The 25106-nt window shown below is 42.1% G+C and overlaps 1 protein-coding gene across 1 annotated transcript in view; it reads right to left on the bottom strand.

Annotated features, from left to right (window-relative positions):
* smtnl (smoothelin, like) overlaps window positions 1-19047 on the bottom strand; it is a 29121-nt gene extending 10074 nt beyond the window's left edge. The window contains exons 1-4 of the mRNA XM_063016552.1: window positions 18312-19047; window positions 3099-3180; window positions 1871-2125; window positions 1721-1783 (exon numbers count right to left, since the gene is read on the bottom strand). Of these exons, the coding sequence (XP_062872622.1) occupies window positions 1721-1783; window positions 1871-2125; window positions 3099-3180; window positions 18312-18770 (859 nt within the window). The 5' untranslated portion in view covers window positions 18771-19047. The remainder of the gene's footprint in view (window positions 1-1720; window positions 1784-1870; window positions 2126-3098; window positions 3181-18311) is intronic.
* Between the last annotated feature and the right edge of the window lie 6059 nt (window positions 19048-25106).

Below are 25106 nucleotides of genomic sequence, written 5' to 3'. Positions count from 1 at the left end.
CCAGCATAACATTATGACCACCTTCCTAATATTGTGTTGGCCCCCCTTTAGCTGCCCTATATGCAACAAACTGTGATGCACTGTGTATTCTGACACCTTTCTATCAGAACCAGCATTAACTTCTTCAGCAATTTGAGCTACAGTAGCTCGTCTGTTGGATCGGACCACACGGGCCAGCCTTCGCTCCACACAGGCATCAGTGAGCCTTGGCCGCCCATGACCCTGTCGCCGGTTTACCACTGTTCTTTCCTTGGACCACTTTTGATAGATACTGACCACTGCAGACCAGGAACAGCCCACAAGAGCTGTAGTTTTGGAGATGCTCTGACCCAGTCGTCTTACCATCACAATTTGGCCCTTGTGAAACTCGCTCAGATCCTTACGCTCACCCATTTTTCCTGCTTCTAACACATCAACACAGGTGCTGTGATGAAGAGATAATCAGTGTTATTCACTTCACCTGTCTGTGGTCATAATGCTATGCCTAGTTGGTGTATATAAATATATATACACCAGTGGATTCGCGCCTCGGGCTACTAACCAGGATCCTTATACAGTGCCGAAGACCCCACACCCTTTTCAGTCCTGTCTTTTCCCACCCAGCAGACTAGTGCATGCACTGCCAGCTGTGTCTTCTAGGGGGCGCCCAGCGCTGATGAGCCGCTTGAACTTTTTTTAACTCTACTTAATGGCTTACATGCAAGAGTATTTGTTACACCTTCCTAATACCTACACTCCCTACACTCCCAAATACCATTTGCCTATATATATATTTGAGGGTTCTTCAAAAAGTTTCCGCACTTTTAAAAACTCTATATATTTAGAATTTCAAAAACAAATGATATCACTTTTCTACACAGTCACCTTACGATGCATTTTTCCCAGCGTCGTACCAACTTTCTAATGCCATCAGCAAAAAATGTTGTGGTTAAGCATGTAGCCACTGATGCACCACTGCTTTCACATCATCATCACATGAAAATCTTCTTCCCCCTAAAGCTTCTTTGAGAGGTCAAAAAAGGTGGAAATCAGATGGCGCTAAATCCAGACTATAGTCTCTCTCTCAGTCTCTCAGACACGACCAGTTACTACTCCTCCCGCCCTCACCGTTTCCAATGAAAATATAACAGTGCGGAAACTTTTCAAAGATTTCTTGTGTGTATATATATAGAGAGTCCACAACTCCAAAAATCTGGGTCAACAGCAGTGAAGTCTTTCCATTTTTAAGTTAAATGTGCATAATTGTGCGCAATTGTGTACCTACGATGTGCAAGATCAAAGACTGAAGTATCATTAGGTACACCTATCTAATATGTACACTAATTTGCTATTGGCCAGACCCAGCAATGCTCCTGTGCCTGATAACTAACACAGTTATGTCACTTCCAAACTGGGAAAAGTCACATTTTAAAATATTGGGTCAATACTGGTGGTCTCTTTTCATTTTAACTGCATTACATCTATATTTATGGCATTTAGTGGACACTTTTATTCAAAGTACTGTGACATTATACTGTCTAAGCAAATAAGGGTTAAGGGCCTTGCTCAAGGGACCAACAGTGACAATCTGGCAGTGGTGAGGCTTAAACCAGTGACCTTTTGATTACTAGTCTACTACCTTAACAGCTAGGTTACCACTGCATAAGATGGTGAGCAACCCATCAGTTGTCTATACATAGCGTCAAATTGCAAGGCAAGACCTAGAAGACCGTTCCCTTACCATTGAGCCACGTAGAGCCGATCGTCCTCGAAGGACTTGGGGTCCATGTTTTTACTGAAGATACTACAGAAGAAATGGTCAGATTAGCATAAATGTATCATTAAATCTAACATTATCAGACCTCAGAGGCAATTAACTTAAGCTGTGTACCTGCATGAACTGGCGATTCAAGCTGTCGTCCATCGTTGTTGGTGGCCGGTTGGCTGTCCGGTTGGGTATCTGTTCCAGTTGGCATTGCCTGCATTGGGCTGCCTGGTGACTCAGGACCCTTCAGGGTTGATGATTCTGCTACCTTGGTGGTCGCTGTGATTGGGAGATGTGGCATCGCCATGCATACTGGGGATGAGTTTTGTTGAGACACGGCGGTCGGTGGAGAGCAGTTTCTTGCAGGCATATGTGAGATTTCTGATAAAACAAAATCAGGATGACCATAAATGTTGTTATATTTTAAGCAAGGCCATATTCATGATATACACTGATCAGCCATAACATTAAAACCACCTCCTTGTTTCTACACTGTCCATTTTATCAGCTCCACTTACCATGTAGAAGCACTTTGTAGTTCTACAATTACTGACTGTAGTCCATCTGTTCCGGCTTTCACCCTGTTCTTCTATGATCAGGACCACCACAGAGCAGGTATTATTTAGGTGGTGGATCATTCTCAGCACTGCAGTGACACTGACATGGTGGTGGTGTGTTAGTGTGTGTTGTGTTGGTATGTGTGGATCAGACACAGCAGCGCTGTGTCCACTCACTGTCCACTCTATTAGACACTTCTACCTAGTTGGTCCACCTTGTAGACGATCGCTCATCTATTGCTGCTGTTTGAGTTGGTCATCTTCTAGACCTTCATCAGTGGTCACGGGACGCTGCCTAGGGGGTAATGTTGGCTGGATATTTTTGGTTGGTGGACTTTTCTCAGTCCAGCAGTGACAGTGAGGTGTTTAAAAACTCCACTCATACCAGCACAACACACACTAACACACCACCACCATGTCAGTGTCACTGCAGTGCTGAGAATCATCCACCACCCAAATAATACCTGCTCTGTAGTGGTCCTGTGGGGGTCCTGACCATTGAAGAACAGCATGAAAGAAGGCTAACAAAGCATGCAAAGAAACAGATGGACTACAGTCAGTAATTGTAGAACTACAAAGTGCTTCTATGTGGTAAGTGGAGCTGATAAATGGACAGTGAGTGTAGAAACAGGGAGGTGGTTTTAATGTTATGGCTGATCAGTGTATATTGAGGGTAGGCATGGTCCACAATATGTTGACTTCAAACCACCCACCCACCAATGTATAATTCAAAGTTACAGCCTTCATTTTAAATATTGTCTATAGCATGAAGCTAATTTTAATCTATGGAATATTACCTGTTGAGGATATATGTCCATTTTCTAGTCCAGATGTGGCTGGAGCTGGATCCACCTCAATAGGGTCTTCACGTTCAATGCTCTAAAAGACACACACTGACCGTTAAATGACTGTTAAATAACTGTACATAATACCAATAAAACATGGTCGTTAAGTGTAATAAGGCTTGTTTATTGGTTTAATTGTTTTGTTTCCTTGACTCCGTTTTGTTTGCCAGGTTATTTTTATCCTAGGTCACTTGGGTTGGTAAATACTGGCTCTATCTCCCTTGGGTTATCTCATGCTGCTGTGTCAAAGCCCATACAGCTGACAGTGTCTGTGAAGAGTAGCTCCCTGGCAGCACTTTGAGAATACCAGTCTGGTATTGATACACACTGTTTGGAGTGAAGCCATCCGGTCATGAAAACAAGTCTGTTTACTGTGGTGACAGAACCAGCAGACACTTTATGATCTTCAATGTGAGGCTCTATGAGGTGAATTATGTTTACAACCCATCACAAATGCATTTTAAATGTGTTTAACTAAGAAGTACCATGTGACTGATTAAATTACCTAATAAAGCCCAATCAGTGGGATCAAAGAACGTTACATTCCTCCAGTTTTCTCTAGAACAATGTGGATCTTATCTCCCCCAGCATTTTAAAGCCTAGATAGTTAAGTGATGTAATCTAATCAGTTTATTCTGACAGACAGATTTATGTGTTTCCTATCTGAACCACTAATACAGACTGGCTTACGCCATCACGTCCTATCTGAAGGCAATGGGATCAAAAGACTGAACAGTGCTAAAAATGATCTATCGTCCAATTCCAGACAATCTAAATCATGACGGAAAACCAAAACTTTGGGGCTGATTTTACATTGTTAAATTGATACTGCACAAGTTTGTAGAAGATTGTCAGTAGTGAGTTCAAGATTTACCCACTGTGTCTAAAAAAACAAATAAAAAAAAAACCTTAAACAATTTGTCTAAAGATTATGTCTTTGTTGTTACCTGACAGGCATCCCTTTATAAGTAAATAAAAGTGCAAAGATTTGACACGTTACACTTTGTTTTCTTGTTGTTATTGGTGTACCTTAGTTAAAATTATATTTTATGTCAGTGGTCTAACAGTTAAAATTTAGTTTTATATCAATTATGTAACTTAGAGAACATTTAGTTTTATGTCAGTAGTGTAACTTAGTTAAAAGTTTGTTTTGTGTCAGTAGTGTAATTTAATTAAAATTCAATTTATGTCTGGTGTAACTGTTAGAATTTTGTTTCATGTCAGTGGTGGCACTTAATTTAAATCTTGTTTTACGTCAGTGGTATAACAGATAAATTTCAATTTATGTCAGTGGTGTAACATATTTAAAATGTTGTCTTATGTCAGTGGTGTAACTTAGCTGAAATTTCATTTTATGTCAGTAGTGTAACTTAGTTAAAATAATGTATTATGTTACTGGTGTAACTTTCTTAATTTTTTTGTTTTATGTCAGTGGTGTAATGTAGTTGAAATTTTGTTTTATGTCAGTGGTGTAACTTAATAAAACTTAATAAAAATTGTAGTGTAACAGTAAACATTTTGTGTTGTCAGTGTATTAACAGTAAAAAAATATGTCAGTGTTGTAACAGTGAAAATGTCAAAGGTGTAATGCAGTTAAAATGTTATTTTATAACAGAAGTGTAACTTTGTTGCAATTTTGTTTTTTATGTCAGTGGTGTAACTTATTTAAAACTTTGTTTTATGTCTGTGGTGTGGATTTTATTGCCAGTATTGTAACAGTTAAAGTTTTGCTTTATGTCAGTGTTGTAACAGTGAAAATGTTGTTTTATGTCAGTGGTGTAACAGTTGAAATTTTCTTTTGTCAGTAGTGTAACTTAGTTGAAATGTTGTTTTATGTCAGTGGTGTAACTTAGTTAAAAATTTGTTTTATGTCAGTGGTGTAACTTAGTTAAAATTGTGTTTTATGTCAGTGGTGTAACTTAGTTGAAATTTTTTATTCATGTCAGTGGTGTAACTTAGTTGACATTTTTTATTCATGTCAGTGGTGTAACTTAGTTGAAAATTTGTTTTATGTTAGTGGTGTAACTTAGTTGAAAATTTGTTTTATGTCAGTGGTGTAACTTAGTTGAAATTTTTGATTCATGTCAGTGGTGTAACTTCTGTTGACTGAAAATTCTGTTGACTTTGGTGTTACTGTGTGTGGTGTTACTACAGTTCTTCTTGCTGTAACACCAATGTACTGAATGTGGTGTTGAGTCACACAATAGACAAAAAAGGCAATCAGAATATAATGTTAAATATCACTCACATAAATTATAGAACAGCCATGCAAAAAACAGGAAATACAGTTTGCTTATGTTTGCCAGACACGTTTATAAGCAAGCGTTCGCTAATCTGACAGTTGTTTGTAATAAATGACTTAGTGACTAAAACATCCTAAACCACAGCCAGTAATTGCGAGAGCTTCTTGAATAGCGGGAACGTCTGTGGTTTATTTGGACGTGGACCAAAAGTTCATTGAGTTCATTGTCAAGGACATGCAGCTGAAAAAATGGTTGTGTTGAACTATTGGAATCGAAATTGATGCCATTTTTTAATCAACCCTAGACAACCTCCCTGACCACCTTCCTTTATACTCACAGGAAACAGGGAAACCTGCTTGAGCTTTTCTGGAAACATGTTGCTCTTTTACTATCACCCTTTTAACTTGTGTGTCCCCACAGGCACCAACATGCACGAACACCTACAGGAGTGTAAAAACCCAACGTGCAATCAAGCAAACTGAAAATAACGTAAATAAAGCTTTATATTTCCCAACGCACAATCATACGATACGCCGAGTGAATTCCTAAGAAAATATGTGACATGTAATTAAGCCTGCGAGGTGTAAAAGAAGTGACATCAGTCTGAAGGAATCTAAAAGGGTAAATGTTTTGGAGAAACACGAAGTGCTTGAGCAGCTGTGATATGGTGGTACATAAAATTCACCATTTAGTCAGGGAGGTCAGGAAGATCTGATTCTGATTCTCTGGTGGAACACATATCTCCTCACTTGTGGCCCTCGTTGGAAACTTTTAAGGTGGAAATAGTAAGTCATGTAGCTCTCAGAGGGGGTGCAGCTGACACATGTTCTCACTGAACTCTTCTCTAAGGTCTCTAAGACTAGCTAGATAGAAACCCAACAATGGTTCCAGCTTGTCTAGCAATATAGTGTGGAAAAACCTTTTACTTTGACTTTTATTTCACTGCAGACAGGATGAACCTCCATTCCTGCATTTCAGGCCTGCAACACTTTCCAAAAAATGTTGGGACAGTAAAGCATTTATCACTTGTAAATGTTGCCATTCCTTTTCACCACACTTAAAAGACGTTTTGGCACCAAGGATATCAAGCAATTTAGTGTTTCAGCTTTTATTTTGTCCCATTCTTCCTGCAAACACGTCTTAAGATGTACAACAGTACGAGGTCGTCGTTGTCTCATTTTTCCTTTCCTGAATGCTGCTTTTGTACCAAACCATGATTACAATCACCTGTTTGGATTCACATAATTATTTAGTTTTTTCACCTCATTACTAGCCCTAATTTAGCAGACGCTTTTATCCAAAGCGACTTACAGTACTGGACAGTATACTGTCTAAGCAATTGAGGGTTAAGGACCATGCTCAAGGGCCCAACAGTGGCAACCTGGCATTGGTGGGGCTTGAACCAGCGACCTTTGGATTACTAGTCCAGTACCTTAACCACTAGGCCACAACTAGACTACAACTGCCCAACTTACTAGTGTTTTCTTTCCCCAGGAGCAATAATCTATCTCTAAATGGTGTCATAACAGCGCTAGGAAGCAAAAGAAAATGATAAAGTGAGACATAAAAAAACACCATACATTAGGATACGTTTAAAATGTTGCTGAAAGAAGAAGACAGTATAGGCGTGCTTCAGAGTACAACACCGTCAAACAAGACGAATGAGGCGTGCATAGTGAAACAATGTGTTGCCTCTAGAGAAAGGCTGTCAAGTACGTTCTGTGAGGATTGCGTCATGTAATCAAACCCTTCTTAAAGGAGAATTTTTCCAAGCTAGCTGGCTGACTGCCTGAAATTGTTAAAGCATGAACTAAAGGATCGTGTGGATGATCACGCAGAACATGTTCTTGCAGCAGCTGCACAGCTTAACATAACAAGACAGGCCTGTCCACCAATACTGTACGCTGTACCGAAGCGGGCAAGAAACCGTCTGAGCTGTCTACCTGTGCTGTCTACAAAGCTTCTAAAAATGCTTGTAAGCTAAATACCAGTTTTGATGAAAGACCTGGGGGATGCTTTTATCATGGATAGAGGTTTATATGAGGGATATTTGAGCTTTGCAAGACTTTGGTGTAGCAGAATGGAACACTAAGTATGGAACACAGTGGGCCAATGGGGGCGAACTGTAGGAATTGTGAACCTGATTGTAATTTTTGCTTGTTACTGACATGCTAATTGGCACAAACTTGTAAATAAGTTTGTAAATAAGCTACAGTGCTTATTCTATTACAAATTGTATTCATATTCCTCAAATTGAGTCTCAAATCAACAGCTGTAATGGGTACATTCATACCCACTGATTCTACACACAGCTGTTTCAGAATGTGTTACTAAAATGTAAGTATGTTCACTTTGCAAAGTATGCAGAGCTGTAGTTAAGCTTGTTTTTGTGTTCCAACCTTAATTCCAATCCCAAAATGATCCCAGTAAATGTCTTGTACATGTTATATACATGACACAAGCAGTTTGGCACCAGTTTAGTTTCTCCTGTCAGTGTGGTGCTGTCATCATTGTCTTTTGCAGGATATCAACAGTCTTCGTAGTAAATCAATAGAAACAGCCTCATATTGCTAATGTCGAGTCTAAGCCATCTTCCTCTTACATTCAAGTACAGTGGTACCCTGAAACTCAACGTCAGTTGGTTCTGGGACTGGTGTCGAGTTTTAAAGGTGTTGAGTTTCAAGTTATTTTTTCCCCATAAGGATGTATGGGAAACCTGTTAATACATTCCATGGTCCCGTGGAACTGCATATATAAAATAACGGAGTTGTTTTTGACACTTAAACACTGAAAATACCACAAGTATACTATAAAAACACTGAAATATAATTCAAAAACAGGTAAATTCCGACGAGCGAGGAATTTCATTAGTGGAGAGAACTTATGAACAGTAATAATTAAGTTAAGTTTAGTGTTCCTGTGTTGTTCTTTTAGTACATTAATCCACGTTAAGCTTTATTTTTATATTTTTTTTATAAAAAAAAAATTTTTTTATCAGAACCCCGAGCTATAACACAAGTTTAAAAGTGAAACAGTGAGGACAAGGGTACAAATTTCTCCCTGATGGGCACCAAGTTTCAAAGATTTCGAGTTTAGGGGACATCGACTTAAAAGGTACTACTGTACTCAAGTATGGGGGATAACAGTTAGGAATTCTTAATCCTCAATCGAAGTCACATTTCAATTCCCAAATAAACATGAAGAATTCATAATACAATTCATGAAAAGCATAATTTTAGGCTGACTGGAGAACTACAGTACATCTCCATCGGCATTTACTGTATATTGCGCTAGCTTGTGAAATATGACCTTATATGGAGTGGATTAAATATAAGTATAAGCATAAAACAAAAAGGCACAGCTTGTAGAATCTGTGGAACGATTCAGCCGAACTGCATTGTTAATTTAATTCCATTAGGTAAAACTACACTGTGTCGTTGCTCTGAGCAAAAAGTCAGCGGGATTTAGGCCTCATAAAGCATCACCCAGAGACAGGCAGCAATCGCATGCTCTTATGGCAGGGGCCTGCGAGGGTCTTTGCTGTGTAATTTCCCCCTGGAACTTGAGTCCATGTGGGAAAAGAGGCTCAAACAGCTGTTCTTCAAAGGGCACCGACTGCAAGACTGCAATTTCTTTCCCCGCAAGAGAAAGAAAAGCTATTCGAAGACACCAGGAAGCTAGAAGGAGACCTGCTTCTTTGAACTTTCAGCTGTTGCCAGTTGTATTTGTGTCCAAGTAAAAACTTAAGCTGATTCCGTCTGCAAAAATGGTGAGAAAATTAGAGTACACATATGAAACCGTAGTCTTGCCAAGATTCCTGCCTTAAAAGAGCATATAAACATGCCATTAGGACCCTCTTAAAATTAAGAGTATGTGACCCGGCAGTGAGGGCACTGGGATTTCAACTAAGGTAGGCAATGACTGCAACATACACTGATCAGCCATAACATTAAAACCACCTCCTTGTTTCTAGACTCACTGTCCATTTTATCAGCTCCACTTATCATATAGGAGCACTTTGTAGTTCTACAATTACTGACTGTAGTCCATCTGTTTCTCTACATACTTTTGTAACCTGCTTTCACCCTGTTCTTCAATGGTCAGGACCCCCACAGGACCATCACAGAGCAGGTATTATTTAGGTGGTGGATCATTCTCAGCACTGCAATGACAATGACATTGGGTTGGTGTCCTTGTGTGTGTTGTGCTGGTATGAGTGGATCAGACACAGCAGCGCTGCTGGAGTTTTTAAATACCGTGTCCACTCACTGTCCACTCTATTAGACACTCCTACCTAGTTGGTCCACCTTGTAGATGTAAAGTCAGAGACGATCGCTCATCTATTGCTGCTGTTTGAGTTGGTCATCTTCTAGACCTTCATCAGTGGTCACAGGACGCTGCCCATGGGGTGCCGTTGGCTGGATTTTTTTGGTTGGTGGACTATTTTCAGTCCAGCAGTGACAGTGAGGTGTTTAAAAACTCCAGCAGCGCTGCTGTGTCTGATCCACTCATACCAGCACAACACACACTAACACACCACCACCATGTCAGTGTCACTGCAGTGCTTAGAATGATCCACCACCCAAATAATACCTGCTCTGTAGTGGTCCTGTGGAGGTCCTGAGCATTGAAGAACAGAGCATGTATAGAAACAGATGTACTACAGTCAGTAATTGTTGAACTATAAAAGGCTTCTATATGGTAAGTGGAGCTAATGTTGTAAGGCTGATAGGTGTAAGTGTGAAGACTGAGTGTCTTCTCAGTCCCATCTGCATGAATGTAAATAATGGGCGAGCCAAGGGTCAGTCACAGAGCCTAAGGCAAGGGAAGGGCGGAGAAGGTCAGGGTGTCTTTCCATGACGGCTCTGCAGTAGGCACCCACAGTTTTTTAGAACCTGGTTTAGTGTTTCAGACCACCAGCTGTAGAAGATTTTGACCAAGCCTTGCCCTCTGGCCCTGACAGTAAACATGGAATATATTAAGCAAGGGCAGTGGCTAAAGGAAGTGTTATAACCCAAGACAGTTTAGAAAGCTTAAACTAGCCAGGCTATAGGTCTCTGTGTAAGTATACACACACACTCTCTTGCACACCTTTATGGTGGGCAAGGACAATAGTTCTGCAGGGCAGTGAGGTCACCCATAAACAGAGAATTATTAACCTGTAACCATGGAAATGAGAATACATGGCATTGCCTGGAAGTAATTAGGATAGCCAGGGGCAGCATGGGAGCGGCCAAATGCCTTTCTTTAGCCCCTCACCGAGCAGGTCTCTCCTTCCCAACCTTACTCTCTTTCTCTCACATACACACATACTGTTCTTCAACCGTGTGTATTATTAGCTACCATACAGTCTCCAACTGGACAGAAGCCTGCGCTGGACATAGAGAGCCAGGCCAAACCAGAGGAGATTATATACTCAGTTCCATTGTGCGAGCCCTGGCACCGGTCCCGGTCCCTCTGTAGCTGGGTTTAAAATGTCATGCATATCACACACACACCAGCAGAAAAGAACAAGAACAAGGGAAGAAAATTTAGAAAATAACACGGTTGAACCTTTGCCTATCAAATCTGACAGATATTATTTACGATTTCAAGACCTTGCAGGCATATCAGCATTTATTAATGCTCGCATGAAGTGAGATCACCTCTTTGCACGCATAATTTTAAAATCCTAGGCTGAACACAAGTGTAGAAAAATCTAAACATCATGCCAAATGCAGATCTGAGTGATGAAGATCAAGAGGAATTTTTAGGACTCTATGTAACCGATGCCCAGGATTACGAATAGCTTGGACGTATTTAACAGCGATGCAGTCATAAACCCAGATGTGCTGGCACATCGAAGTGGGGGCAGTTAAAACGCACATTATCCCGGTAAACACCAACATAAACACACATGCAGTCTGTAAACCCAGTTAAACCATTTATCCAAGGTTTATGACATAATAATATGTCAGTGTATTTACAGGCAAAGACATATTGATAAGACTCAGTATTCAGTATAGTTATGATTGTAGATAGATGGGAAAAACAAGCTTGGTGCTGATGACGGCCTGGCCGCTAGTAATTTGTCATCTAATAATCTCCCGCAATCCATACTTACATCACACAAACATTACGTTTACCCTGGCTTTTCAATCAAGGAAAGATGCTATCAGTTCTGGTTGAATGAAATAAACGTCTGAGCGCTTTGATTCGGACTGGGATAATACAGAAATCCAGCTTTTTAGCATGAATACAGACTATTTAGTTTTAAAACTCTACATGGAGCAGTTTTTTTTATCTAAGCTCTTTATACTGTGCATTATTTATCAGTCCTGCCTAGAAAAGCATCCCCATAACAGTATTGTTACAGTATGAATTGTTTCCCTGGCTGATATACCGTGTTAGATTTACACTACAATGAGAAAATTTAAGCCAAAATCCTTTACTTTAGTCAAATTATTTGTAAATTTACAGCATTTACCAGACTCTTCAGTCCAGAGCGCACTAACAAGTGCTTCATGTTTCCCTAAGTAAACATTTTCTTTCTGTATTATAAATGGACAGCAGTCCAGTTATACATTTTACAGTATTATTCATATATATTCCTCCAAGTTCTCTGGACCTGAGCTCATCTCACATGGTCAGAAAGACAGTGGAAACATGTGCTGTGGTCGGATGAGTAGACGATTCAAGTTCTCAGACACATGGCAACATCTTCTCCCAGAAAGTCCATGACGAAGCCAAGCCTGAATCTGTATGCGCTACAATAGCGTGGCTTAGTAGACACAGAGTGCGTGTGCTTGACTGGCCTGCCTGCAGTCCTGATTGGTCTCCTATTGAAAATGTATGGTGCAGCATCAAGAGGAGAATCAGACAATGCCAAGAACAGACTGTTGAGCAGCCGAAGTCTTGTATCAAGCAAGAATGAACAAAAATAAGTGGCCTCAGTTCCCAAACCATTAAAAAATAATAGGTAACGTGATGGAACACGGGGTAAACACGCCTCTGTCCCAACTGTTTTGGAGTGTGTTACAGGCATCGAATCCTAAATGTGTTTCTATAACAAAGTACAATGAAGTTAACCTTTCATTGCGTTTTACCAACCGTCCCAACTTTTCTGGAAATGCGGTTTCTTCATTTTAATGACTGCTGATTATTCTGATATCGTTGTGGGTCTGTGATTTGTCACTGAGACAGAGTGACTCCTTTGATGGAGTTTCCACAGATATCAGCCAAGCACTCCTTATCTTAATTTACACCTCCCCCACTAGCTCACGCACCCTGAACAAGCCCTGTCACACACACACACACACACACACACACACACACACACACACTTGCTGTCAAACAAACAAGGTGCTGAAGATGTACAGTGCTATAGTACAGAGTGATCTAAGATATCCTGTTGACCGCAAAGCTGAATACCCCCTCCTCTATGTGGTGCACTGCTGCAGTGTGGTACTTAATACTTTATATTCTTGTTTTACCACCACACCGGGTGGTAAACACTGGGCACAATGCTGTATCACACCCTAAACAGGATGTCAGTCCATCGTGGGGCCTTGGTCATTCCTCCTCAGACATAACCAATCATGTCTGTATGTAGCACTGCTGGAGATTCAGACCCTGGATCCTTAAGATATTTGGCTAGCATAATTTACCGCTGCGCCACCCGAGCGCCCCCGTCAAGGGGTATTAAGTCAAGGGCAGCAATTATGTTCTGTTTGAGCATCCAAATCCAGCAGCTCTGGACCTAGAAATTGGTGAAACCACTGTTGAATGAGCTTTGAGAAACCGTCATGCTACTGTTATAAATATAGCCACTTGGGCTCAGGAGTACTTCAGAAAACCGTAGTCACTCAACGCAGTCCACCGCTGCGTCATTAAATGCAACCTGAAACTCTATTACACAAAAAATTTGTACGTGCTACATAAGTGTGGCTTCGTAGAGACAGAGTACACGTGCTTGACTGGCCTGCCTGCAGTCCAGATTTGTCTCCTATTGAAAATGGAGACATGAAAAAGAGAATCAGCTGAATGTTGAGCATCTGATGTCTCATATCAAGCAAGAATGGACAACAATTCCACAGAGGGTAAACACACCTCTGTCCCAAGAGTTTGGGATGGCTGCTTTTAATTTAATTGATTGTCATTAATTATAATTACTGCAACAAATAACCAAAACATGAATCTGAGGGGAAAAAAAACTATTTGACTGGAAATGACATGAAACCATCTAAATAGGAGCTTGTATGTAAGTCGCACACACAGCGACTTCAGACTCGACTCGGACTCGTTTCAAATGACTCGGACTCGACTCATGACTCGCAAAAAAATGACTCGTAAACAACAAGAGTCCCTAGCGGCCGTCTTAACCCGCAACGCACGCAATGGGTAAATGTTACAGCCAGCTTCCAGAGTAGTGATGAAGCGTCGCTCACTACTCCCTACACAGTTTGAAGTTCACTTAATTTGAACATTTTCGTTACCTTTGGATTGGAATCTCACTTCTTAGCTACATTTCCAATTTATGTTTTGTGTATATTATATTGACTCGTACCTTGAGTCGGACTCTAGTCTTGATTTGGACTCGTATTTTGTGACTTGTGAACTCTGCAAAACACTGCTAGAAATTGCTAACAATGAAACTATACCTTTAAAGACACATTTAAGGCTTGTGGGCACCATAATAGCAGGGGAAAGGGGTTTATATGTCCCCCAAACAAATCACAACCTAGAGAGGAATAAAGTGCTAAAGAGTCCTGCTAAGTGTTTACCAAAGCTCAGTAGAAAAGCCAGGGAAGCCCTGTCCTGGGTGTTCTTGTAATCCTTCCTCTTTCAGTGTACCTCAAATGAGGCAGAATGTTTACACAATGGCCTATTGAGACCACAGAAATGCTGCGGTAATTGGCAACAGGAGCATCGGGCTCTTCAGCACAGGCAGTACTGGACACTGTAGTGCCAAACACTAGTTTGGAGTCCACTGCTACCAGGTGTGTGAAATCAACTCTATAAAATTAATTATATGCTTCAATCGTTCTGGAATTGGTTTAGGGACGGCCATATTTCTGTTCTAGGTTTGACAAGGCTGGCACAGAAGAAGTACTGGCCAGCCGAGAGTCTGTCCATTTTATCAGCTTCACTTACCATATAGAAGCACTTTGTAGTTCTACAATTACTGACTGTAGTCCATCTGTTTTTCTACATACCTTTTTAACCTGCTTTCACCCTGTTCTTCAATGGTCAGGACCCCCTGCTGGAGTTTTTAAATACCGTGTCCACTCACTGTCCACTCTATTAGACACTTCTACCTTGTTGGTCCACCTTGTAGATGTAAAGTCAGAGACGATCGCTCATCTATCGCTGCTGTTTGAGTTGGTCATCTTCTAGACCTTCATCAGTGGTCACAGGAAGCTACCTACAGGATGCTGTTGGCTGGATATTTTTGATTGGTGGACTATTCTCAGTCCAGCAGTGACAGTGAGGTGTTTAAAAACCCCATCTGCATTGCTGTGCCTGATCCACTTATACCAGCACAACACACACTAACACACCACCACCATGTCAGTGTCACTGCAGTGCTGAGAATGATCCACCACCCAAATAATACCTGCTCTGTGATGGTCCTGGGAGAGTCCTGACCATTGAAGAACAGCATGAAAGGGGGCTAACAAAGCATGCAGAGAAACAGATGGACTACAGTCAGTAATTGTAGAACTACAAAGTGGACAATGTCTGTAGAAACAAGGAGGTGCTTTTTGGGACCATCCAACTAAAGATCAGGCTTAGTGGGACTCAGGGTGGATGCAGAAGGCTGGATGGTGATCACAGACCATGTGATGTATAAGAAGATGTATGCGTGAGAGATTTACGCAATAAAGAAACAGATTAAATAAAGAGAGTGGCTACAGATCAAGATCGAATGCAGGATAAAAGGCGGTAGCCATGGCAGGATGGGTAACAGAGATAGCCGAGGCGCCAGACATTGAGTCAGAGGTGAGCATAAGAGATGCGTGTGATGTCAGGTAGGTTAGATATCTGAATAGCTCCATGGACCACTACTCCAGGACAGGCTTGCACACATCCACTTGTAGGGACTGTCTGCCGCACAGTCTGGTGACTTTTGTTTAGTTCCTGGTGACTATCTTTGTTGAGTAATCTAAAGTACTGTGTATACACCGATCAGTCATAACATTAAAACCACCTCCTTGTTTCTACACTCACTGTCCATTTAATCAGCTCCACTTACATATAGAAGCACTTTGTAGCTCTACAATTACTGACTGTAGTCCATCTGTTTCTCTGCATACTTTGTTAGCCCCCTTTCATGCTGTTCTTCGATGGTCAGGATCACCACAAAGTGGTGGATCATTCTCAGCACTGCAGTGACGTTGACATGGTGGTGGTGTGTTAGTGTGTGTTGTGCTGGTATGAGTGGATAAGACACAGCAGCGCTGATGGAGTTTTTAAACACCTCACTGTCACTGCTGTATTGAGAATAGTCCACCAACCAAAAATATCCAGCCAACAGCGCCCCGTGGGCAGCGTCCTGTGACCACTGATAAAGGTCTACAAGATGACCAACTCGAACAGCAGCAATAGATGAGCGATCGTCTCTGACTTTACATCTACAAGGTGGACCAACTAGATAGGAGTGTCTAATAGAGTGGACAGTGAGTGGACACGGTGTTTAAAAACTCATACCAGCACAACACACACTAACACACCACCACCATGTCAGTGTCACTGAAGTGCTGAGAATGATCCACCACCTAAATAATACCTGCTCTGTGGTGGTCCTGTGGGGGTCCTGACCATTAAAGAACAGGGTGAAAGCAGGCTAGAAAAGTATGCAGAGAAACAGATGGACTACAGTCAGTAATTGTAGAACTACAAAGTGCTTCTATATGGTAAGTGGAGCTGATAAAATGGACAGTGAGTGTAGAAACAAGGAAGTGGTTTTAATGTTATGGCTTATCAGTGTATGTTCTAACCATGTCTAAATGGATTAAATCCAGGTAATACTTCTTCCCACTGCCTCCCAACCCCTTGGACTGGCTAGTCTTAACTATCCCTAGGTGTAATGTCAATGAATTGGTGAACTTTTGACTTGCGATTGGTCCATGATGTATTCCCAACTTATACCCAGAGTTTTGGGATAGGCTCTAGTCCCATGACTAACCTTGTGCAATAACTGAAGATGTAGTAACTATTAAGGAGTGTGTCTGAACCTGGAGTGTTTCTCCTGCTCTATAATGGTAGCAAGAAACGCTAACCTTATATGGTCTTTCTGCTAATAATCTCTTGCTGGGAATTCACTTACAAACTCAGTGGAAACACCATGGTGACTAAACCCTAAAATGCTGGAACAAGGACATCAGTCCTGATTTACTCCTTAAATATGTGTAGTTACAGCCAGCTTGTGATACATTTCTGGTAAAATCTTAGGATTATATTACTAAATGGATTTGATCCAGGTGATCTTGCTTCCGTTTGCCTCCCAAGACCATGTTGGTTGGCGGACTGGCTAGTCTTAACTATCCCTAAGTGTAATGTGAATGAATTGGTGAATTTTTGACTTGCAATTGGTCCATAATGTATTCTCAGTTTAGACCCAGAGTTTTTTTTAGGATAGGCTCTGGTCCCATGACTAACCTTGTGCAGTAACTAAAGATGTAGTAACTATTAAGGAGTATTTAGATATATCCTCTAATGACTGTGACTAAGTGTCTGACTTGGGGGTTATAGACTGCAGCAGCAAGATCAACTCAGCTCAGTTAAGAAGGGGATCACTCCAAGTGCTTTTCCAGGTCTATAATGGTAGAAGGAAGTGCTAATCTTAAATAATCGTTCTGCTAATACTCGCTTGCAAAGTCAATGGAAACACCAGGATAACTACACGGATCAGCCACAACATTAAAATCCACCTCCTTGTTTCTAGACTCTATTACTCTATTACTGACTGTAGTCCATCTGTTTCTCTGCATGCTTTGTTAGCCCCCTTTCATGCTGTTCTTCAATGGTCAGGACTCTCCAAGGACCACTACAGAGTAGGTATTATTTGGGTGGTGGATCATTCTCAGCACTGCAGTGACACTGTGTTAGTGTGTGTTGTGCTGGTATGAGTGGATAAGACACAGCAATGCTGATGGAGTTTTTAAACACTTCACTGTCACTGCTGGACTGAGAATAGTCCACCAAGCAAAAATATCCAGCCAAAATCACCCCGTGGACAGCCTGTTGTGACCACTGATGAAGGTCTAGGAGATGACCAAGTCAAACAGAAGCAATAGATGACTGTACATAACAGTCTCTGACTTTACATCTACAAAGTGGACCAACTAGGTAGGAGTATCTAATAGAGTGGACAGTGAGTGGACACGGTGTTTAAAAACTCCACTCATACCAGCACAACACAGACTAACACACCACCACCATGTCATTGTCACTGCAGTGCTGAGAATCATCCACCACCCAAATAATACCTGCTCTGTAGTGGTCCTGAAGATTGAAGAACAGGGTGAAAGCAGGCTAAAAAAGTTGATAAAAGCTGATAAAATGGACAGTGAGTGTAGAAACAATGAGGTGGTTTTAATGTTATGGCTGATCAGTGTAAACCCTAAACGCTGGAAAAATGACATCAGTCCTGCTTTGATTAAATCCAGCTTACTTACTTTGCTCTTCAAATATTTGTATAGTTACAGCCAGCTTGTGATTCAGTGATGGTTGTGAAACAATGAGATGCATCAGTTATTGCCCCAGACCTGGTCTAACTAAATCTGTGAACTATATATGGAGAAAACTCAGTCATGTACCTACTGTTCACATATTTTCCCTATATGCATTTTAAATGTAGGCTTTCCCTGTCCCAAAAATCTGTCCTTAGACAAAATACCTCATTAAGTTACACCCCAACCCTCTTTTTACTACTACTTACATTGTTCTTGCTGCTCACAGAGAAAGTCGCCCTGCTGGAGAAGCGTGCTGCGGTCGGGCTGGAGGCCGACCCGCTCGGGGCGGCGGCACTGCTGGGCGAGACGGGCAAGTGAGCCGTGCTGCTCTGGGGGCGGGCCGAAGGCGGTCCTGTACTTAGCAGAGCGCTCCTGTCACACACCGTACCGGTGAGCATCTCTACCTGCCGGGTGAGGGCCTCCAGTTGGCTGCGTAGCTGCCGGTTCTCTTGCTGCAGCTGGGCCATGGCTCGGCCGAGCGGCCCGCTCACGTTGAGCGCATCGTCCAGTCGTCGCTCCACGCCCAGCTTGAAGGCGCTGACGTCCACGTGGATCTCACGTACCGCGTTGTGAAGGGTGGCCTCGTAGCGCGCCAAGGCGGCACACACAGTCTCACCTTCAGGGGGACCCTCGCCTTGCAGTACCATCGCTGCGCCGCCATCCATCTCCCACAGTCCTGTGCTGTTTAATTCTTAAACTCTTACTCAGCTGCCTGTTAGAATTTACTGGAGTAGTTAAAAATGCCAGATGGGTCCACTAAGATCCACCAGTCCTGCTGAATCAGCACCAACTTGTATGAAGTCCCATTCAGGGCCTTCTGGTAATAGATAGTCCAGATAAATCTGCTGACCCTAGTAAGTTGTACAGCTGTTCTGTACTATTGTGTCCCAGACTTCTTGCCTCACCCGTCCTGCTTTCTTAGCTGGGTGTGAGTAAAGGCTCAGCCTGCTGTGCTGTTTTAAAAGTGTAACTCTCACACAGTCAGGTTAATCTCCCACTCCTCAGGCTGGAGGAGGGAACAGAAGCAGAGAGGGAGGGACAGAGGGAGGAGATTGGATTTGGAGTCGTCTTCTATCCCGGCCCCGTGTGAGCTGCTGGAGTAATTTTGCCTTTTGTTTTTGTTGCCTGTTCCCTCCTCTCCGGCTTGTCCTCTTCTCCTCTCTCCGGTGTAATTGTGCCACTCTCTATTTCTACAGCACAGCTCAATCGGAATAGAACACGTCCAGGTACACTGATCAGCCATAACATTAAAACCACCTTGTTTCTACCCTCGATGTCCATTTTATCAGCTCCACTTACCATATAGGAGCACTTTGTAGTTCTACAATTACTGACTGTAGTCCATCTGTTTCTCTACATACTTTTTTAACCTGCTTTTACTCTGATGTCTTTAATGATCAGGACCCCCACAGGACCACTACAGAGCAGGTATTATTTAGGTGGTGGATCATTCTCAGCACTGCAGTGACACTGACATGGTGGTGGTGTGTTAGTGTGTGATGTGATGGTATGCGTGGAGTTTTTAAATACCGTGTCCACTCACTGTCCACTCTATTAGACACTCCTACCTAGTTGGTCCACCTTGTAGATGTAAAGTCAGAGACGATCGCTCATTTATTGCTGCTGTTTGACTTGGTCATCTTCTAGACCTTCATCAGTGGTCACAAGAGGCTGCCCACGGGGCGCTGTTGGCTGGATATTTTTGCTTGCAGCAGTAACAGTGAGGTGTTTAAAAACTCCAGCAACGCTGCTCTGTCTTATCCACTCATACCAGCACAACACACAGTAACACACCACCACCATCTCTGTGGTGGTCCTGAGAGAGTCCTGACCATTGAAGAACAGCATGAAAGGGGGCTAACAAAGCATGCAGAGAAACAGATGGACTGCAGTCAGTAATTGTAGAACTACAAAGTACTTCTATATGGTAAGTGGAGCTGATAAAATGGACAGTGAGTGTAGAAACAAGGCTGATCAGTGTATATCTCAGTCTGAATAAACTTGTCCGATTAGGTGGGTAATCCATTAAATAATGCATTAAATAGAATAATAAAAGTCATTTAAACACCTGTATCCGTTTATATCCAAGTACGCTCTTCACGTGTGCATTTTCTTCATAGCAGAAGTTTAAAAATTCAACAAACTTTATGCTTGAACTGTAAAAGACTTAAAAATAGTTAGCAGGATCTGGTGGCCCTAAAGCAAGCAATAACGAGTTGTTCAGACAAGTACTGGAGCAAATGAAGGATACTGGGTTCACAGGAACTATACAGCGAATTAAAAACAGATGGAATGTTGCAGGACATGACATGATTTTCCTGCGTCTGTCATCATTTTAAAGCAATAAAAAAAAAACACGCCAACTATAAACTGGTGGTTGTTGTCATAGTAACATTATACTAATGCCTAGTTCACACTACACGACAGGTCGCCGCTAGATGCGGCAGCTCGGAGGCAACTCGCCTTTCGCTAGGGGCTCGGAAAAAGGCTCTCGATCGCTATGTGCGAACTGTTCAACGATTCGATCCGAGCGGCTCGCCAAGCGCTCACCCATTGCTCGCAGATTTAAGAAAAACCTACACAATCAGCCATAACATTAAAACCACCTCCTTGTTTCTACACTCACTGTCCATTTTATCAGCTCCACTTACCATATAGAAGCACTTTGTAGTTCTACAATTACTGACTGTAGTCCATCTGTTTCTCTGCATGCTTTGTTAGCCCCCTTTCATGCTGTTCTTCAATGGTCAGGACCCCCACAGGACCACCACAGAGTAGGTATTATTTAGGTGAAGGATCATTCTCAGCACTGCAGTGACACTGACATGGTGGTGGTGTGTTAGTGTGTGTTGTGCTGGTATGAGTGGATCAGACACAGCAGCGCTGCTGGAGTTTTTAAATACCGTGTCCACTCACTGTCCACTCTATTAGACACTCCTACCTAGTTGGTCCACCTTGTAGATGTAAAGTCAGAGATGATCGCTCATCTATTGCTGCTGTTTGAGTTGATCATCTTCTAGATTTTCATCAGTGGTGACAAGAGGCTACCCACAGGGCGCTGTTTGCTGGATATATTTGGTTGGTGGACTATTCTAAATTCAGCAGTGTCAGTGAGGTGTTTAAAAACTCCATCAGAGCTGCTGTGTCTTATCCACTCATACCAGCACAACACTCACTAACACACCACCACCATGTCAGTGTCACTGCAGTGCTTAGAATGATCCACCACCCAAATAATATCTGCTCTGTAGTGGTCCTGTGGGGGTCCTGACCATTGAAGAACAGCATGAAAGGGGGCTAACAAAGCATGCAGAGAAACAGATGGACTACAGTCAGTAATTGTAGAACTACAAAGTGCTTCTATATGGTAAGTGGAGCTGATAAAATGGACAGTGAGTGTAGAAATGAGGAGGTGGTTTTAATGTTATTGCAGACTTTATTCACAAGTAAAAGCTTCCAGGATTTACGGTAACCAAGGAGGATGGGGGTCCCTGCTGAGTCTGGTTCCTCTCAAGGTTTCTTCCTGTAATTTTAGGGAGTTTTTATTGCCACTGTCATGCTTGCTCAACTGTGGTTTTTGGTCTGTTGGTCCTGGATTCTGTAAAGTTGCTTTGAGACAATGTCTATTGTTAAAAGCGCTATCCAAATAAAATTGACTTGACTTGATGGTATACGGCTGCATCCCGTGCTGACGGCAAGCCCTCATGTCAAACCCACGCCGTAAACGTCTCAGAAGATTAGTGAGAAAATCCAGGCCGATAAATCTCCACTTACGTAATGCTGCACTCATCCGATGCGGTTTGTTATTGTGTCTAAAGCTGTGAGGCGTTCTCTCCCTCACTTACCTCAGATCTTATCAGATACCACAGAAGACAGTTCAGGAGCAAAGAGAAACAGATCCCAGCTGCCCCAGTACGACCACAAGGTTAAAATAAACAAAGCGTGAGATATATCAGATTGTTTGGAGCGATAATAATTCAACATTGTACAAAACTACTAAAGAAATTAGGACGTGACCAAGAAAAAAAAACAGGTCATAACAGTTTCCTGAGAAATTTCACAGACTGAATGATGTCATAGGATCTGGCAACGTGAAGATCAGTGTTCGGGATCTCGGTTTCTGTGTCCAATATCCTCTTTAGCTTTATTTTAGCAAAAACTACCAGCATTTGGGAAAAGAAACGTTGCCCACATTGCATATTGTTGAGCATGACACACACACACACACACACACACACACACACACACACACACACACTGACACACACATACACAGAAACACACATACACACAGATACACACATAGACACATGCACAACTACACACACACACACAGACATGGGCACACACAGAGACACAGGCACATATACACAGAGAGAGAGACACAGGCACAAACACAAACACACCTACAAACAGACACACACACAGACACACATGCATACACACCCACACATACAGACACACACATAGACACAGACACACCTACACACAGACACACCTACACACATAGACACACATGCATACGCACCTACACACCGACACACACACACCGACACACATGCATACACATCCACACATACAAACACATACACACATAGACACAGACACACACATATACACACAGACACACATGCATACACACCTACACACACACACAGACATACACACAGACACACCTACACACCTACACACAGACACACACATACACAGACACACCTACACACCTACACATTCATACACACAGAGACACACAGGCACAGACACACACAGACACACATGCACACTCATAGACACCTACACACAGACACGCATACACACACTCTCTCACACACAAACATATACACAACTACACACAGACACACACACAGATACAGATACAGATACAGACACACACACAGACACACCTACACACACACATACACACACCTACACACACATACACACCTACACACAGACAAACCTCCCCACAAACAGACACACACAGAGACACCTACACACATACACACACACAGACACACGCACACATACACACACACAGAGTAATTTTTGTATCTCTAGTTAACCGGACTGCATGTCTTTGGACTGTGGATGGATATAGAGCACCCGGAGGAAACCCACACAGAACGGGGTGAACATACAAACTCCACACCCAGGACGTTCCCGCTGTGAGGCGACAGTGCTACCCACCGAGCCACCGTGCCTCCCCCTGTAATATTTGAGAAATCTTTGTATAGAATAGATAATTGAATTATGGGGCGTTTTAGCTAAACTGTGTTCTGGTAACTATTGGAATGAGATCCAAATCTAACAGAACTGAATAAAATTGTAAGTACATTTCTGAAACATTTACTTTTGGTTTGAGAATTTTTGAATGTGAAAATCTGTGGGCGTGGTCAACCATGATATCAGCGCCGTTAAAAACAAGCCAAATTTTTCTCTTAGATTCTTCAGATGTAACCTCAGCCTTAACCAGAAATACAAACTAGCAATAGATCTCATTGTTTAAATAAAGTAAAATATTTATCACGTGATGTGTCCCATTTTCTTCTCTTTAGGTATGAAGCAATGTTGTGATAAGAAATGCTTCCGTTCTCCCCTGGGAGGCTTAAACTCTGCTGGCTTTCGTCCATCTGACGGCCGATGACAAACCACTGTTAAAACAAAACTCCATTCATTTTGCTACTTGTCGACCGCTCTCGCTTTCCTGCATAACCATTACATCAGAGTTTCCATGGAAACCTGAACGTCTAAACACATCCCAAGAAAGATTCCATCCTTGATGATGTCATTGTCACGCCAAAGTCATAATTTGATTATGTACTCATGGTGCCAGGATACAGTGAGCGTGAAAGGGTGAAAGTAAGGTCCGGAGAGGCAGATGTGGGAATGATAAAAGTGATTCATGCGTTTTGTTATGCTAGTTTGTACGATCTGTTTAGTGTGTGAGAACAGACGGGCTTTGACAGGCACAGGCAGGAGGTGAGCCATGATCCAGGTGTGTTCTGCTTATGCAGGGGGTTTAGCATGTTGGGTGAAAGGCGCGTGGACGCACTGCGCTCGTACAGTCAGCTTTAGTCATGGCAGTAAGACCAACGAGCATATTGTGTATATAGCATTAATCACTCAAGTCCTGGAGTGGCATGTCAGTCAAATGAACAGAACAAAGGCTACTATAGCCACAAAGAGGCAGCTAATCTGCTATGGCTAATGGTAAGAAGGCCAGATATTTTAGCCTTAATTGAAGAAGAACGCCTTCATTTGTCATATATACAGACATCCCAAGTCTCCCGGAAGTTCCGGGAGTCTCCCGCATATGCATAGCGACTCCCTGATGCCCGCAAGTCAGATAAAATCTCCTGGAATCTAGAATGAGCGGCCAAGAGCGACACAAACGCGCACGCAGGCGACACAGACTTTTTCCCTGATATACAATCTAGCGCACTGTGTAGGGAATATAAATCAATTGTCTAATATACTGTCTAGTGCACTATGTAGGGAACATAAATCCGTTATCTGATATACAATTTAGTGCACTATGGGAACACAAATCATCATCTAGTTATACTTTCTAGTGCACTATGTAGTGAACATGAATGCGTTATCTAATACACTGTCTAGTGCACTATGTAGGGAACATAAATCCATGATCTGATATACAATTTAGTGCACTATGTAGGGAACATAATTAATTATGTAATACACTATCTAGTGCACTATGTAAGGAACACAAATCATCATCTAGTTATACTTTCTAGTGCACTAAGTAAGGAACAGAAATTCTTTTCAAATATACAATCTAGTGCACTATGTAGGGAACATAAATCTATTATCTTTCACACTATCTAGTGCACTATGTAGTATTTTTTTTTTGGGCTTGGGGGGTCGGGGTCCAGGTCCGGGGGTACCTCCCTGAAATGAGTTTTTGCAACTTGGGATGTCTGTATATACATATACATGTGTACAGTACAATGAATTGCTTTTCCTCATAAGATCCCAACAGT

Source organism: Trichomycterus rosablanca, chromosome 20, assembly GCF_030014385.1.
Source record: "Trichomycterus rosablanca isolate fTriRos1 chromosome 20, fTriRos1.hap1, whole genome shotgun sequence".
Lineage (NCBI taxonomy): Eukaryota > Metazoa > Chordata > Actinopteri > Siluriformes > Trichomycteridae > Trichomycterus > Trichomycterus rosablanca.
The sequence above is the reverse complement of the archived record's forward strand: the minus strand, read 5'-3'. Positions and strand labels throughout refer to the sequence as shown.